The following is a 14,744-nucleotide window of genomic DNA, read 5'->3' as shown; positions in this document are numbered from 1 at the left end:
TGTTAAATTACTTTCCAGGCAGAACTTGTGCCCTTCTGCTAAGTGAATTATTCATCCAAGATCATGAGCTTTACCTGCCTGAAAGAGTTTATTGTACTTACAAATATATTATCTAACCAACATGAATAACTTCTCCTGATACAGGACTGGAACAAAGGATCCTCTATAATTCTTTCATCATTATCCTTATCACCATTGTCATCCTTTGCACCATGAGGGATGTCTTTCTCACAAAGGAAAAACAATAGTTATCAGATTTGTTTTTTTATTTCTAAGTTATTCCGGAATGCTGGTTAAGTGAACCGTGAATTTATCAGGGCATCATTTCAGTACCAAGCATTAGTGACCGTTTGGGCTTTTAAAATCCAAGCACAGGTAACAATTTCCGAGTAACATAAATTATTTCTTGTGATAATGGAAAATGTTCCACCTTACTTACAAAAACCCTCTTTAGAGCAGCCCCACTTCTTTTTTTTTTTTCCCCCTTTCCATTTCCTATGCGTGCTCAACCACCTCGCAGTAAAAAGGGTCAAGCGCTCAGTTAAAATACACAGTGTATAATTTTATAGCTTTTTCCCAACGGGGCTCCTGGTGCCGGTGTCCAGACGACAATGCGAAAGCAGCAGTGCCGCACACAGATCAGTTTCATTCTTTGTCAGTTGTGAATAGGGGCGGAGGAAGCAAACTCATTAGAATCCTATAAAAAGAAAGTATCCGAGATCATAAAACAGCCGGCTGCAGGACTAAGTGCTCACTCACAGCCAGACAGAGACACAGTGGAAAACCTCTTGTCAACTTTCTTTCTGACCCTCAGAGCATCAGCATTTTAACAGATCTCCACTGACTCCCCTCCATACTGGGCTTTCTGTCTTTTTTTTTTCTTTTTTTTTTTCCAGATCACTGTGTCGATGGCAGTCATTCTTCTGAATATCTGATTTTCAGGAACCAAAATCTTGGCATCATCACCGCCACTCTCTGTATTGTATTCTGGCAAGCGTTACGCATGGACACTGCCAGGGCGCACACTTCTCATTGAGAAACTTTTTTTCTTAATTTTTATTTTTTTCTACGACACAAAGTTAAGATTTTTCTTTCTTTTCTCTCTTTTTTTTTTTTGACATATTAGTATTCCTTTTTTCCCCCGAGGATGCTCGTCTCTACTTGGAATAGATGTTGTGCTGTGATGTTTCTCGTCGCTACACTGAGGACAGGGACATCACAGGTATCAGAGGCGCGCCCGAAGGCGAACTCCATCAAGCCTGCTCTGCTGGAAGAGACGCCGACACCGGCTACCAACCGCTCTGCTGCTGTCACCAAGAAACACAACATCCTTGTGCAGGTAATTTTGACGATTTAACTGTCTGAGAAAACATAAATTGAGACGTCTGGCACACTTTTACGCACGAGGATTAGTGTCATTGGAGCAATGACAACGGTTCCAAAAGTTTCCTTTTTCTTCAATTCAATGAAAGTCGAGAGAACAGTATTAAGGAGCATTTTCATATGTAAAAGTAAAATGGTAGATTAGTAATATGTGCCTTGAAAAGCTCTCATGTGCGAATCGTTATTGGAAATTGCGAGGACCGGACCCCTCATAAACCCTAATTGCCTTTCAAACCTGACGCCACAGCCGGGTGCAGCGCACTTCCACAGTAAATCATTAATGCCAGCAGAAATGTGAGAAAAAGTTAACACTTGGGGTAATTTTCTGTCTGGGTCTTAGTGTCATTAAAGTGGTCCAGACGCTTGCTGGGATTATGAGATTCTGTGGGGCCTCTGAGGGATACCCTTACCAACCACTTAATACCTACTCAAAGACTTATCAATTCCTGCTGTTTCAACAAAGTGCCACATTGCGGCAGTTTGACAGCAAACGTGGGATCAAAAAGCTGTGAACATTATAAGTGAGTTTTATCAAGTGAGGAATTACAGTTGTTGCTTAGCCAGGGGGAGAAAAAGACAACAAAACATCCACCAAATCATTTCTCAAAAGTGGACTTAAGTTATTGTCTGCTATGAAACAGATCTGAAACAGAAAACAGATATCAACGTGTGAAAGAAGCAAAACATAGCAGCCAAACAAAAACTGAGACAATCCAGGCACCCGTCTCACATAACATGTTGATTTACATTAAAGAATCACCTTGATTTTAGTTCAACTAGAGTCTGATGATGTTGCTCAGGGCTGCTGCTGATGCCTCACAGCATCTCTCTGAGCAGCAGATGGCAGTGCCACATCTCCATCACATCCCCCCGCAGGAGACAGACTCTGTCCATCAGCTCACTGAGACAGCTAATTACTCTTGTCCTCACTTTAGGCAGAGTTTTCGCCCGATGTTCTCACCCACCGTGTTTGCATTTGGCTTGTTCAGCTGCCTGTAAATTCACTTGCTGTAGATATACCGTTGTATATCTGTGAAGAGCACAGCGCTGAGAGACGTCCAGCTCGCACAGAAGAATTATGGAAAAGCCACATTCTCTCCTCTGCGGAGTGTGGAGATCCAACCTCAAGCTACCCTGCCAGACCTCAATCTGAACGCCTGCTTACATCTCTGCCATTGCAATAATCTGGAGTGGTTTGGAAGAGTGGACCGAGGGGAAACAATATGTGTGTGCGCAGAGACCACCATTCTGCTACAAAAGTAAAATGTCATGGTGTGTTGTGTCCACATTAAGATTGGGGTATATATATATATATATGTATATGTGTGTGTGTGTGTGTATGTGTGTGTGTGTGTTCTGGCTGCCAGGAGGTTTACCAGAGCTGTAAAGTAACAGACGGAGTTCAGCCTCAGCCTTGTGGCTTGATGATGGTGAGCAAACTGCACTGAGTTTCTGCATCTCATCTTACAGTGGCTACCTTTGGGCATAATAAATCAAAGATAACAAGTCTGATCTCTCCAAAAGGCTGTAATGGCAAAGTGTGCTATAGATTTAGCTGAAGAGCCGTCACAGCAACACTGATCAGTCTGCAATAACTCAATAACTATCTATCAAATTTCATGATATGTCTTGAAATAGGCTGCATAGCACAAAACACTGAAGCGTTTTCTTTCCAAAGTGGTTCCCAGCAGGAATCCCGAAATATTTTCATCTTCATTTGCAACTGTGAACTCACGTATTGCTGATGAAGGCGGGGGAAATGTTTGGAAAATGGGCACGCATCAGCTCAAATTTCTCCTCTGGCATCCACATTATGGGAAACCTTGGGGCTGATATCCTACCAACAGATTTATGGTCAACTTGTCATGTTGCTGAGATTGCTACAATTGGTGAGAAATAGTTGGCAGATTATCACACCTCTGGAGAGTGGGTTCAGGATGTGTGTGATTGTGAGCTTGCCAGATATCTCAGCGAGAATCTCAATAATTTACCGCCACGGCCATTATTTAAAACTCACACTCTTCTCTTCTCAGTCGGCAGTCGAATACCGGAATAGCTAACATTTTTAGATGGTGTGAGGCAGCTGTTTCAGGGTCTAGAAACTCTCTCACAGTTATAGAATGTTCCAAAAATTACAAGGAATCTCCTCAAAAATTGCCCTCTTTGGCTTTCATTTAAATGCAGCAAATTACTGCGGGAGACAGTCCAGCCACCCTGGGAAGACAAGCAGGAAACGAGGGTGTAATATCTATGTGATTAGAAATGTCGGTCAAAACCTTGGGTTATATGAAGCCCTTTGACAACTTAATGTGCTTTTATTTCCTATAGCTGCTGACACAGTTTGGCGATAAGGGTGACATTGATGACACATAAAAACCAGGGCAGGTTTTGGCTATTCCTCTGTGTTCTGATGGCCCAAACTGCTGAGTGTTTTCCTGTTGTCTCAACCCTTTTCACTGGAGTGAAACCGACAAAACCAAAACCTCCAAGACCTTGACAGCCGGCACTCGTGGGTGGCACTGTTGCCTCTTTGGAAGGAACCCAACAGAAATGGATAGCATGGGCAGGCAGTGCTCACCACTGTAACCTCTGAACCCACAAGGGAACCAACAGTGTGGCGGCATTCATGCAGTACGTGTCTGTAAAACCTCAGCCGCCGGTCAGTCAGCCTTAACTAGTTGCTTTATTTAATTCAACACAGAGATTACTTTAACAAGCGATCTCTGAGGGCTCTGTCTATAAAAGCAGAGCCTTTCTCTTTCTCAGACTCCCCTCTCAACCTAAAATGACTGTTCAGTGATCCTAATGAGCTGAGAAAGAGCGAGCAAAGACAGGCAAGAGGTGTGACTGCTTGTTAGTGCTCGGCTCGGTTTGTGCTTCAGTCTTCTCGTCCTGTGGCTTTTTTCCAGTCTGTGGGTCCCTTGGGTGCTGTGAGGGCCCCTGAACTGGAAGTGCCAGGTTCGTCATGTGCAGACCACCTTTGCTGTAATTGGACCTGTTAATGAGGGAGGAGACCCGTGCACCTCTCAGGATTACACCTTTTAGAGCAACACATCTTCTAGATTACCAGCAAGAGCTTTTCCGCAGACCCCCCCCCACCGGCAGTCTGTGTACAGTGACTGTGTGCCTTTCGTCGTGTCCGATGAATAAGATTAACTCAGAATGTATACTTAGCTCAAGGAAGGTCTAGTTTTTGGAGACTCTGTATTCTAGTGCTCAAAGGGACATCGCTATAAACACATGTGTTTTGAGTGATGAAAGACGCCAAGCTTTGTTTGAAGACATGGTTTGTATGAGTGAGTTGTGCGCAGTCATCCCTATGTTATCTGATACCGGCTGTCTGTGCTTTCAGGCCATATGAAGTTTGTTTATTCAGTGACATCGTTTATTTGACTCTTTAAGGCCCCTGCCACTCATTAACACCATTCACAGCTTCAGGTTACGAGCTTGAGCTCTGAAGGTCATGTGCAATCACAAAAGAGAACCAAAAAAAAAGTTTTTTGGATGTGTGGGAAGAGTTGCTTAAGCTTTATTGCATTTTTTTCCCCTCAGAGACAAAATCTGTGGAAGAATAGTGCATAAAAACTGCTTTTACAAACTGTGAAGGACTTTATGAAAACGATTAAGGTGAGAGAGTTATAGATAGCATAGTTCATAAAAGAAGACAGCCTTCAGCACTGTCATGGTTCGTAAAGATGATATTTGCCATATGCAGAGGACAGCAGGTCTGTTTTTAGTTTTATTAGTATTTTATTAGTGTTTGCACTGATGGCCCACGTTAGGAGATCCACTGAGTAATAAGGTTCGCAAGTGATTCAACTTAAACAACGAAATACATCATTTCTCCTTGATTCATAGAGGCGTTGTCTTAACAATATCAAAAAAGAAGTCAATTAATTCCATTTTTGCATTGCTTTTTTTTTGTAAAGGTAGGAAAAACTTTATGTTCAGAGTTATAATCATAAAAATTTTAATTTTTAATGTTTAATGAAAAATCGTTCCAAAAAAAAAAAAAAATCTAAGAAAGCAAATGAACATATCTCAAAACAGCTTTTGTTCTGTTGACCCATCCAGCCACCCCAACTTCATCTCTATCACCTTTGCTCCCACCACAGTTACTGGTAGGTTTTGTCACTTAAGCATGTGGAGTTTGTTGAAGTTGCTTTATTCTGTTGTTTTTTTTGGTGTTTTTTTGTTTCTTCATGCTGTCCCCTCAGACTCACACTACATAGAAGAGATATACTTAGTGTTATTTTTATGCATCACAGGGCACTCCCATGGAATTATATCAGCGCTTTGGAATGACTGTGCAGTGGTAAATAAGGGATGCGCAGACTGGGGGAAGAGGGTTCAAAGCCCTGTATATCCTGCAGTAAATCCCTTGTAGATTGTTGCTCCCGCACATTTAAGGTTCGTCTTCAAAGCCACAGTGCTTTACCAGCACGAGAGCAACACGAGACAGGGCCGGGGGCTTCCCTTATGTCTCTCCGTCTGTCTCTTCCTTTATCGTCTCACCAGCATACCAAGAGAGGCTGCAGAGTACACAGTTCTTAAGCCACTTCCTGTGCAGGATCCAAGGCTGTGCTTTTATGTGCGAAGGCTGTCTAGGGAAAAATAAGGGAGCAACCCAAGAAAGATATGAGATGAATAAGATGCATCCAAATGAAGCCCTGTCCATCAGAAGCCGCAAGCGAGGCGTTTTAAAATATGACAAGATAAGGCGAGATTATCAGCTGTGATTTGGGGGTTGGCCTTGTATCGTTGAGTTTCAAAGGGCTGTCTCGCAGTTCGAGCTGTGATGGAAGAGGTGAGCGTCGTCCTTCCCCAGCTTCAGTCTTTCCTGCATATGTGCAAAGCGCTGTAATTGATCCAAACCTGCTGGTCAGAAAGACAAATAGGCATCAGAGCAGGTAGCATCAAGTACTACTGGGCCCTTTCGTCTTCGTATTTAGATAGCAGCACATTTTTCTTGACTGGGAAAAAACTCCTGCTGCAATTTCTTGAACTTCTCTTCCGGCCAGATTTCCAGCACATTCATTTCTCGGCTGTAATTGCACCAACAGTCCACAGCAATGGGCGCGTTTGTCTGAATGAACAGTTTACATAGAAACAGAAAACCCCAGCTGAGCATGAAAGTTCATTCATGACCTCAAAAACAGTAGCTTCATAAAACTCTCAGAACTTATTAGGTGAACTCAGTGTTAAAGGGAGAGTTTATCATCTTGGGAAACATACTTTTTTTTGCATTGGGATCAGTATCAACCTATTGTTTATGTGTTAAGTTGGAGTTAAAGCCAGAGGGTGATTCATTTTGCGTACTATAAAGACTGAAAGCAGCAGAGAACAGCTAATCTATGAAATCAATTCGCTCGTATCACATTTAATAAGTCCTACAAAAGCAGACATATAAAATGACAATCATAGTATCGTGGTATCAAGTATTGACAAACAACAGCCGGAAATGCTGCAAAAAGAGCTGGACTTACTTTGCAAATTACTGTCATGTAAATTCCTCCAAAACGATCAACTGTTAGCTTTATATCTACACAATGAGCTTTAGAAGTGCTGCTTAGAAGATTTTTTTTTTGCCATTATAAATGAGCTCTATGGCTGTTTCCATCCGCTTTAAGTCATAATGCTAAAATTAGAGCTTTGAATATTCTGACAATGGTTCCTAACCTTGCAGTAATTAAGAAATTTTCAGAATCCATAAAACATCGAGGCTTTGTTGCTTTCATCAACATGTTAAGCATTTGCATTATGGGAATCTGTCATAATGATGGATGAGCATTCAGTTTAATATTCCTACTCATTTTTCTATGGCTGTATCATTGCCTCCATGTGTTTCTAGTCTGAGAGAGTCACTATGGCAGCCTTCCAATAAGTGTAATCTTGTTCATTTTCTGAAGCTCAAGCACATGAGTAACAACTTCTAATGTGCTGAAATATTGATATTGTTGATAGTTGATTTAAACATGTGGTCTACATTCGTGTTTGGAAGGACGCCCGCTCTTTTTGGGCATGGCAGACCCTCATCTACTGACCTTTATACCCCAAAAGCAGTTTGTTTTTTATTGTGGCTATAATGATTTTACTCTGATTTAAACCTCTTTCATGTTCGCTCACATGTTGACTGTTCCATGTTTGTCAGTGGTAAGCCACAGTAAATCAGATCTGTCATTGCAGTGCCAGCTGAATGTGGATGTGGTGCTGGTGGTGGTGTGCCAACCAAACATGTTGTTCTAATGTCAGTCCACAACGAGCATAATTTACACCGTTAGTTCCGTATCATACTCATTTTTATCAATCTGCACGCATGAATAGGTGTTGCGTTGTGCAAATGTCTGACAGCTTAACCCGTTTGTTAAGCTTAAGTCAAACCGAATGATGTTCGGCGAAGAGTAAGTAACCTGAACTTTCCTGTGTCTCGTCCAGCTGTTCAAAACATCCCTCTCCTTTGACGAATTCAGTGCAAATTCGTGACATTATTTGGTTCATCTGCAAATTTCATTTGATTTGTGATGCAATTTATGCCGAACTCTCTAAAGTCTAATGACAATGGGACTTGCATGTGTAAGGAATTAAATCAAGACAGTGGTTCCAGTAAAACCTCCAGTTAGTATACACACTTGTTATGGAAAAAGCAAGCTTGGTTTTAATTGTACTTCTCACTGCTCCGGACAATGTAGGTTATGTTTTCGAAGGTGGTGGTTTTTCTTTGTGTGGTCATTTTAGCGCATTTATGGGAAAGTCCTAAAGATTCCTTCTGCACTCAGCTGCTTTCAGTATAAAAACAAGAAATACTAAAGCAAAAACAATGCCTAATTAACAATAAAGGAGTCTGATTGGCTACTGAAATTACCCCTCAGTTATGTCTCATTATGCCTCTGAACACTTTGGGAGAATTAAAAGAAACTGAAGTGGTTTTTCTTGGTTTGGAAACTGTAATAGCTCTATTGTTCAGCCCTGACCATGCCAGTGACAGACAACTTAATCCCTACAACATGTTGTCCACTAAAATTGGGCTCAGAGGGACCACAGCCTGTAGTTATTTCACCCAAAGCAAACAAACAGCATATTTCCCCCCACTTACCCCCCGTGGTGTCTGGCTGTGCAGATAGTCTTGGGTTAATTTGCTGAGGTTTCAGATCTCCGCTGCTAATACGTCTGCCACCCATTTAATACAATGAAGGCAAAAGGCATTCAGTCTTTGCGTCCAAGACATCAAACATCAAAGCAATTTTAGGGGCAACATTTCTCTCAGAAACAATGATACTTGGGACAACAGTGATTCTGGTCGAGAACAATAAGTGCAACAGAAATGTTGCCAATTCTTAAACTGGAATAACCAACTAAATGATTTTAACAACAAAATAACTGGATTGTTCAAAGTTTCCGTAGCCTGGTTCTCCTTAACATCACACAAGTCTAACATTTCTCTTGAAACAGCAGCTTTTTGTTTCGTCGGCACTGATCCACATCAAATGCTCAGAAATACTGATGAATTAGCTAGCATGAGACTTACTGTGATTTACGACCTTCTTGATAAAGCACAATGCTCTCAAAGCAACACAACCAATTCAAGTTGAATCCGTCTTGGGTCCTGTATTTGGTCCAAACAAAACTGCAACAGTTTAACTGAGCAATTTTGCCTCATGATTTAAGACCTGGTGCAGATTAGAAGTAGTGGATCCACCACAACCCTGCTGGAGCTGGATTGGGTGATCTGGTTTTCAAAGACCTCTGACCTGAACATTGCATGGACTTCATTCATCTCGCTAAGTGATTGCAGTTCCAATTTTGCTGACGGACTGTGGTGTATGTAATGGAAGAGATACTGTAAATGCAGCATATTGCAATGTTGTGGTGGACCAGGTAACCAGTAATGCGCTCTGCAACGCAGCGCTGTGACAATTAGATTGACATTTAGTGGATGATGATATGTGGGAGGTAGAAAATCACCACAATAAAATACATACCCAGTTAAATTAAAAAAAATGGGAGGAGACCAGTTTAGCATTTCAAGATGTTTCATTGCCCAATAAAACAGTTTTATGAGTTTAGATTTTGAACAGTTTGACAGGATCAATGTGGCTGAGGGCAGGGTGTGTCCACCAGATGACATCTTTCCAGTAAGTGGCCTGATGTGTGCCATTCTGAATCAGAAAAGAATGGCCCTACAGATGAAATTAAGGGAATCACTTCACTACAGTACAGCTACATGTGCACGTGTTTTGTATTGTTTTATGCCACTGAGGCAAATATATCCAAGTCAGATATCAAAGGCAACATTTGCTGTTTATTTATTCACAAAAGGGAAAGTCAAGCATTTGAAAAAAAAAAAAAAAAGCTCTTCCATGTCTCAGCCACAAATTTTAAACAAAACTTGACAGCACTTTGTTGTTTGACATAATATGAGTTGATGGGTGATGCAACTACAGCCACACTGGCATCAGTATTGTGCCTCAGTGCTTCTTACTGACTAACTAGAGCTATGTGCAGTCCATTAAAAATCTCCTCACCTCACAGATACAAACTGTCAGGCACCAGTTGTGAAGTTTATGGATTGTAGATTCAAGAAAAGCAGTCTATTCTGCTGATTTTAAAGTCTGACATCACTGAAATGCACTTTATCCACAGCTTTGTTCACATGTAGTATATGTTCCTTCATTATACAGCTAAATATGTTTTCACAGACTGAGTAAATGCATCTTTTTATTCTCCAGCAGGTGTATCCATGCAGCAATGATAAGGAGTGCAGCGTGGGCAGCTACTGCCACAGCCCTCAGCAGGCTCCGTCTCGCTGCCTCACCTGCCGCAGGAGGAAGAAGCGCTGCCATCGAGATGCCATGTGCTGCCCTGGGAACCGCTGCAGCAACTGTACGTACGCATACACACACACACACACACACACACACACATGCAATTTCAGTTTCAATTATATCCTGACTGCGGGGCGCGATTGAGAAACTTGATTTCTTGTCTTATGCAAATAGTCTGGAAAAAGTGACTTTTTCTAGGTCATTGAACAAACAGTACCACAGCATCTAGCCCAGAGTCTTAGTGATAGAGCCAATACATTTAAATAATGCTAAACACATGCTTTCAGACAGAATCCTAGGCTATTGCTGAACTGTATTAAATTAAGCCCCAGAGGCAGGGAATCAATGGTCACGTGTTGGCATGTTGTTTCTGCAAAAAGCAGTGTGAAGGCCATTGATGTGTGTGTGCAGAGGCTGTGCTGAAATTAGCTTCAACTGACATAGCTGATCAACACATTCAGGAAGTCGCCTGTCCTCACTATTAAGATATCGATGTGATCTTTCAGTTTGCCATGTTGGCACTCAGTTGTTGGTTCAGTAATCTGTTCTGTAGTTTTGTAAAAAAAAACGAAGCAGATTTAGGATTTCCATTACCTTAATAACTTTCCCTTCTTTTCATCTGCAGATATTTGTGTCCCAATCTCCGAGAGCGTCCTGTCACCGCACATCTCAGCGTTAGACGAACACAACAAGCTCTCCAACAAAGACCACAGTTGGAGGAAGGGTGGGAAAGCACATGCAAAGCATTCTCTTAAAGGTAAGATTTGACTGCATTTGATGTTAAGTTTGAAATATGTTCAGTGGAAACCCTGCCATCTCTAAACATCATCGCTAGTATCTTTCCTCTCATATATTTCGCTGTTGTCCTCACTGAACCTGGTCTGGATAGCTGAATCCTTCTGTTGTTCACTGCTTGCATGTTTCTTAAGAATTCACGGGTAACACCAGTCCACGTACTAAGTTGATAATTGCCTGTCTGCTCATGTGTCAGCGCCTGTGTGCCCAAAGCACAGCATGGGGAGGCTGGTAGAAACCACAATGCGTGTGCTGTTTCTGCACCTACATAAAGCCATACAGTTTCATTGACAGCACACACTGTACGATACGCAAGTGAAAACCGCAGAATGCAGGTTTGGGATGATTATAGCTAATAACTCAACTGAGCCCCCCCCCGTGCTTCGCGTTCGTGTCAGCTGATTTAAGATTATGTAAGGGCCCCCATCCATAAAGTAATAAGTTTAATGAGACACTTAAATTACTCGACTCTAAATGCACCCTGAAGACAGCAGACTGCATCAATGCGAAAATAACGGCACGACTTAAAGTTGCTATAAATGAGGCCATTTCCTTTTATTTGCACTTGACTCGCTGCCTTTCTTTAAAAGCTATTACATTCTAATGGCCTTCTGCAAGTCGCTGCTTTAGAGAAGTCCTTCCAGAAAATCAGTGATGTTAAAACAATGAACAAACATTCAGGCTTCACACTTCATCACACTGATGGTTAGAAGTTCATATTGAAATAACTAGTCAGCAAAGTGTGCTTTTGCCAGGGACACAGGATGACTGGTTTGGATGATAATGCAACCTTTGGCAAGAGGTAATATACACATAAAGGAGTTTCACAGAAAAACCTGCGTGTCTAAATTATAGTAATTATATACGCTGCTCATGAGAGTGCGCCAAGAATATCAGACTAACAGAAGAACAGATTGGATGATATGGTTAATATACAGAATAATCAAATTGTTTGCCTGATTTCTGGTGAAAGCTTCATGTTTCTTTTCGTCTCTCACATGCTTTATAAGGCAAACGGAACCCGAAACGTGAAGAAAGGGTTACATAAACGTATCCGTATGGAAAACATAACCGCCCTAATGAACAATCATTGCACATTTCCTTTGCTTTCTTTATTTAAGCGCCTCACAACAAACTCCAAGATTCTGGATGGTTTACAATTTCATGCAGGTCTTTTATGTCTCTGATGAAGCATTTGTTTCTGTTTTTCCGAGTGCTCGTATGCCAGTTCCCGTGGTTTACCAGTGATCTTGTCTTCCTCTGTTAGGGCATGAGGGTGACCCTTGCCTTCGCTCATCTGACTGCTCAGAGGGCTACTGCTGCGCCCGCCACTTCTGGACCAAAATTTGCAAACCGGTGCTGCGGCAGGGAGAGGTGTGCACCAAGCAGAGGAAGAAAGGCTCTCACGGCTTGGAAATCTTCCAGCGCTGTGACTGTGCCAAAGGCCTCTCCTGCAAGGTGTGGAAAGACGCCACCTCCTCGTCCAAGTCCAGGCTCCACATGTGCCAGAAGATCTGAAGCTGAGGCAGCTGCTGTCGGCGTAGAGGCCTCTGTCTCCATCTGCCAGGGAAAGTTTTTTAAAGGATGGGTTGTGGCTGTATTGAAAGGAGTAAAAGACAGAGACTAACAAGAGACAGAACAGACTGTGTGGGTTCAAGCTCGCTATTCGGCAAGCGGAGAGCAAATGGGAATGCTTTAATGTGTTTGCTGTGAGTGGTCGATCCCTGCACCCACATAAAAAACACGCATCCTCTCACACACATTCACGTACCACACAAGCGCACACACACACACACACACACACACACACACACACACCTCACGACTTTGAGAGATCAATGAGCTTGTGCTGTGTTTGTTCACAAACCCAACAAACCTTTTTACACATTATTACAACATTCAGGGAGCCACAAAGTTAGCCAGCAGATGCTGTGATAGGTGTGGACTTTTTCTAGATGGAGGCAACACACGTAGCAGTCTTTCATCAAGCTACAGCTTATAACATTACGACAGATAGACTATTTACAGACAAGCCATATTTTTACCAAATAGTACATTCCTTAACGATCTCTGAAGTCAATTAGTTTAAAAGATCTGACGTGTAATGTGCTGTGTTTAATTTCTGGATCTTTTTTCCATTTTATGCCATCAATTTTTCTCACAATGTCTCACTCCATGTTGCTTATGTAAAGTCTTGAAGAATTCTGCTATTGCTATGCAAAACATTTACAACCAGTAACAATGCGCATACACATCATATTAAATGAAGAACTGATTGCACACACTGTTTATTTACTCATATGCGACGCCAAATACTCCTAAACCAAAGAATGAACAAACACTTACATTGGATTGATGAGTTTCATCTGGGGAATTAACTCCTTGCCCTATTTTTAGCCACAAGAAGAGAGATAAAGCACTGTGTTCACTGTGGAAACTTTGTTTGATCTGTCACATACAGCTGTAATCGATTGTGATACAACTGTGTGGGTTAAAACAGTTTGCACCGAGGTAGTCCTCTGCTGCAGGCTTAGCGGTTCTTCCGATACCAGAGCGCGAACCAGACTGGTTCTGCTTTTCCAATCACATGAACGGGATTCAAGGATATGATGGAATTGCAATTTTTTTCCGTTTACGAAGCCAATATGAATGGGGATGTGAGAAGATTGATTAAGGTTACAAAAATGCTCCATAAGCCTGGTGTTTTCAGGGAGAATTGCAGTTCGAATCAACGTTTTCTTTGATGGCACGCAGCCCTGTTTATTTCTCTGTTTTTCAAATATGCCTGCATACTTTCTTCTCATGAAATATTGCAGAGCTTTATGTCGTACTGGACGTGAAGTGTCAGGCCTTTAACAACCACTCATTACAAACAAAGTCAATACAATATCACATTTGCCTCCTTTTGCTTTAATACATTTTTTTTTTAACAGCATCAAGTGCGTATATTTTGTAACCATTTAAAATATCAATAAGCTCTTATATTGTAAATAGACTGGAAGCAATGAAAATGTATTTAAGAATCAATGTATATCATGTACATATAATAACATATGAATCCTAAACATTGCAGCAAAATGATCTAGGTGAGAAGAGTTAACGGTGGATGAAACGAGCACAGTTGGATAGATTGAAAATGGTAAAATCTGTGTGTATAGATAAGAGGGGAAAAGACATAGATAGCTTTGATAGCTGTGACTGATATTCCAAACTGAATGCATCGGAAAAAAAAAAAAAGATAGTTCCTAAAAGAGATGACATTAGTTTCCAAAGTACTTTGTGTAAATGGTGTGTAAATGGTGTGAAGATTTATATCCCACTAAATATTGTTTGTGTGAATACTTTGCAATGATTTGTTTTGTGTATTTACAATGATGAATGAATAAAAGAATGTATTTTGTATCACTGGTCACACGGGATGTGTTATTGTTTGTTGTGTTGCTTCTTATGGTTAATTATTTTAATGTAAAAAGAAAAAAAGGGAACAAAAACAACGTAGAAAATGTTTGCATCATGTTATGTTAGAAAGACGCAAACAGAAGTTGACTGGACAGAGATTATTAAGCAAGAAGCTACTGTAAAAAAACTTCATTAATACGCCTGAAAATCTTGTTTAGGATGTTAAAAGTCCCCTGAGGAGCTTTTTCGCACACAAACAGTTATATTTACTTTCAGTTTTACTCAGCTAAATGCATTTTTCGCAACAAATGTGGTAGATAGATTTCAGTCCTGTTTGTAATCCAC

The 14,744-nt window shown here is 41.2% G+C and overlaps 1 protein-coding gene across 2 annotated transcripts; it reads left to right on the top strand.

Moving 5' to 3' along the window:
* The first annotated feature begins 764 nt into the window (after positions 1-764).
* dkk2 (dickkopf WNT signaling pathway inhibitor 2) lies at positions 765-14,412 on the top strand. 2 transcript variants are annotated; one of them, XM_008287275.1, is made up of 4 exons: positions 765-1,339; positions 10,113-10,263; positions 10,831-10,962; positions 12,268-14,412. In XM_008287275.1, exons 1-4 carry the CDS (start codon positions 1,148-1,150, stop codon positions 12,516-12,518), a joined length of 726 nt encoding a protein of 241 aa, XP_008285497.1. In that variant the 5' UTR covers positions 765-1,147; the 3' UTR covers positions 12,519-14,412. The 2 variants fall into 2 exon arrangements, with proteins under 2 accessions (XP_008285497.1, XP_008285489.1); XM_008287267.1 differs by having other exon boundaries at positions 10,110-10,263.
* Positions 14,413-14,744: the final 332 nt, after the last annotated feature.

This window comes from Stegastes partitus, unplaced genomic scaffold (genome assembly GCF_000690725.1).
Source record: "Stegastes partitus isolate 25-593 unplaced genomic scaffold, Stegastes_partitus-1.0.2 Scaffold11, whole genome shotgun sequence".
NCBI classification, from domain to species: Eukaryota; Metazoa; Chordata; class Actinopteri; family Pomacentridae; genus Stegastes; species Stegastes partitus.
The sequence above is the reverse complement of the archived record's forward strand: the minus strand, read 5'-3'. Positions and strand labels throughout refer to the sequence as shown.

What these genes read in the sequence shown, in the direction of transcription:
- dkk2 (XM_008287267.1), top strand. Translation starts at nt 1,148, where the DNA reads ATGCTCGTCTCTACTTGGAATAGATGTTGTGCTGTGATGTTTCTCGTC. An exon ending in TGGGAACCGCTGCAGCAACT is followed by an intron (nt 10,264 to 10,830) that starts GTACGTACGCAT and finishes TTTCATCTGCAG; the next exon opens with ATATTTGTGTCCCAATCTCC. An exon ending in TGCAAAGCATTCTCTTAAAG is followed by an intron (nt 10,963 to 12,267) that starts GTAAGATTTGAC and finishes TTCCTCTGTTAG; the next exon opens with GGCATGAGGGTGACCCTTGC.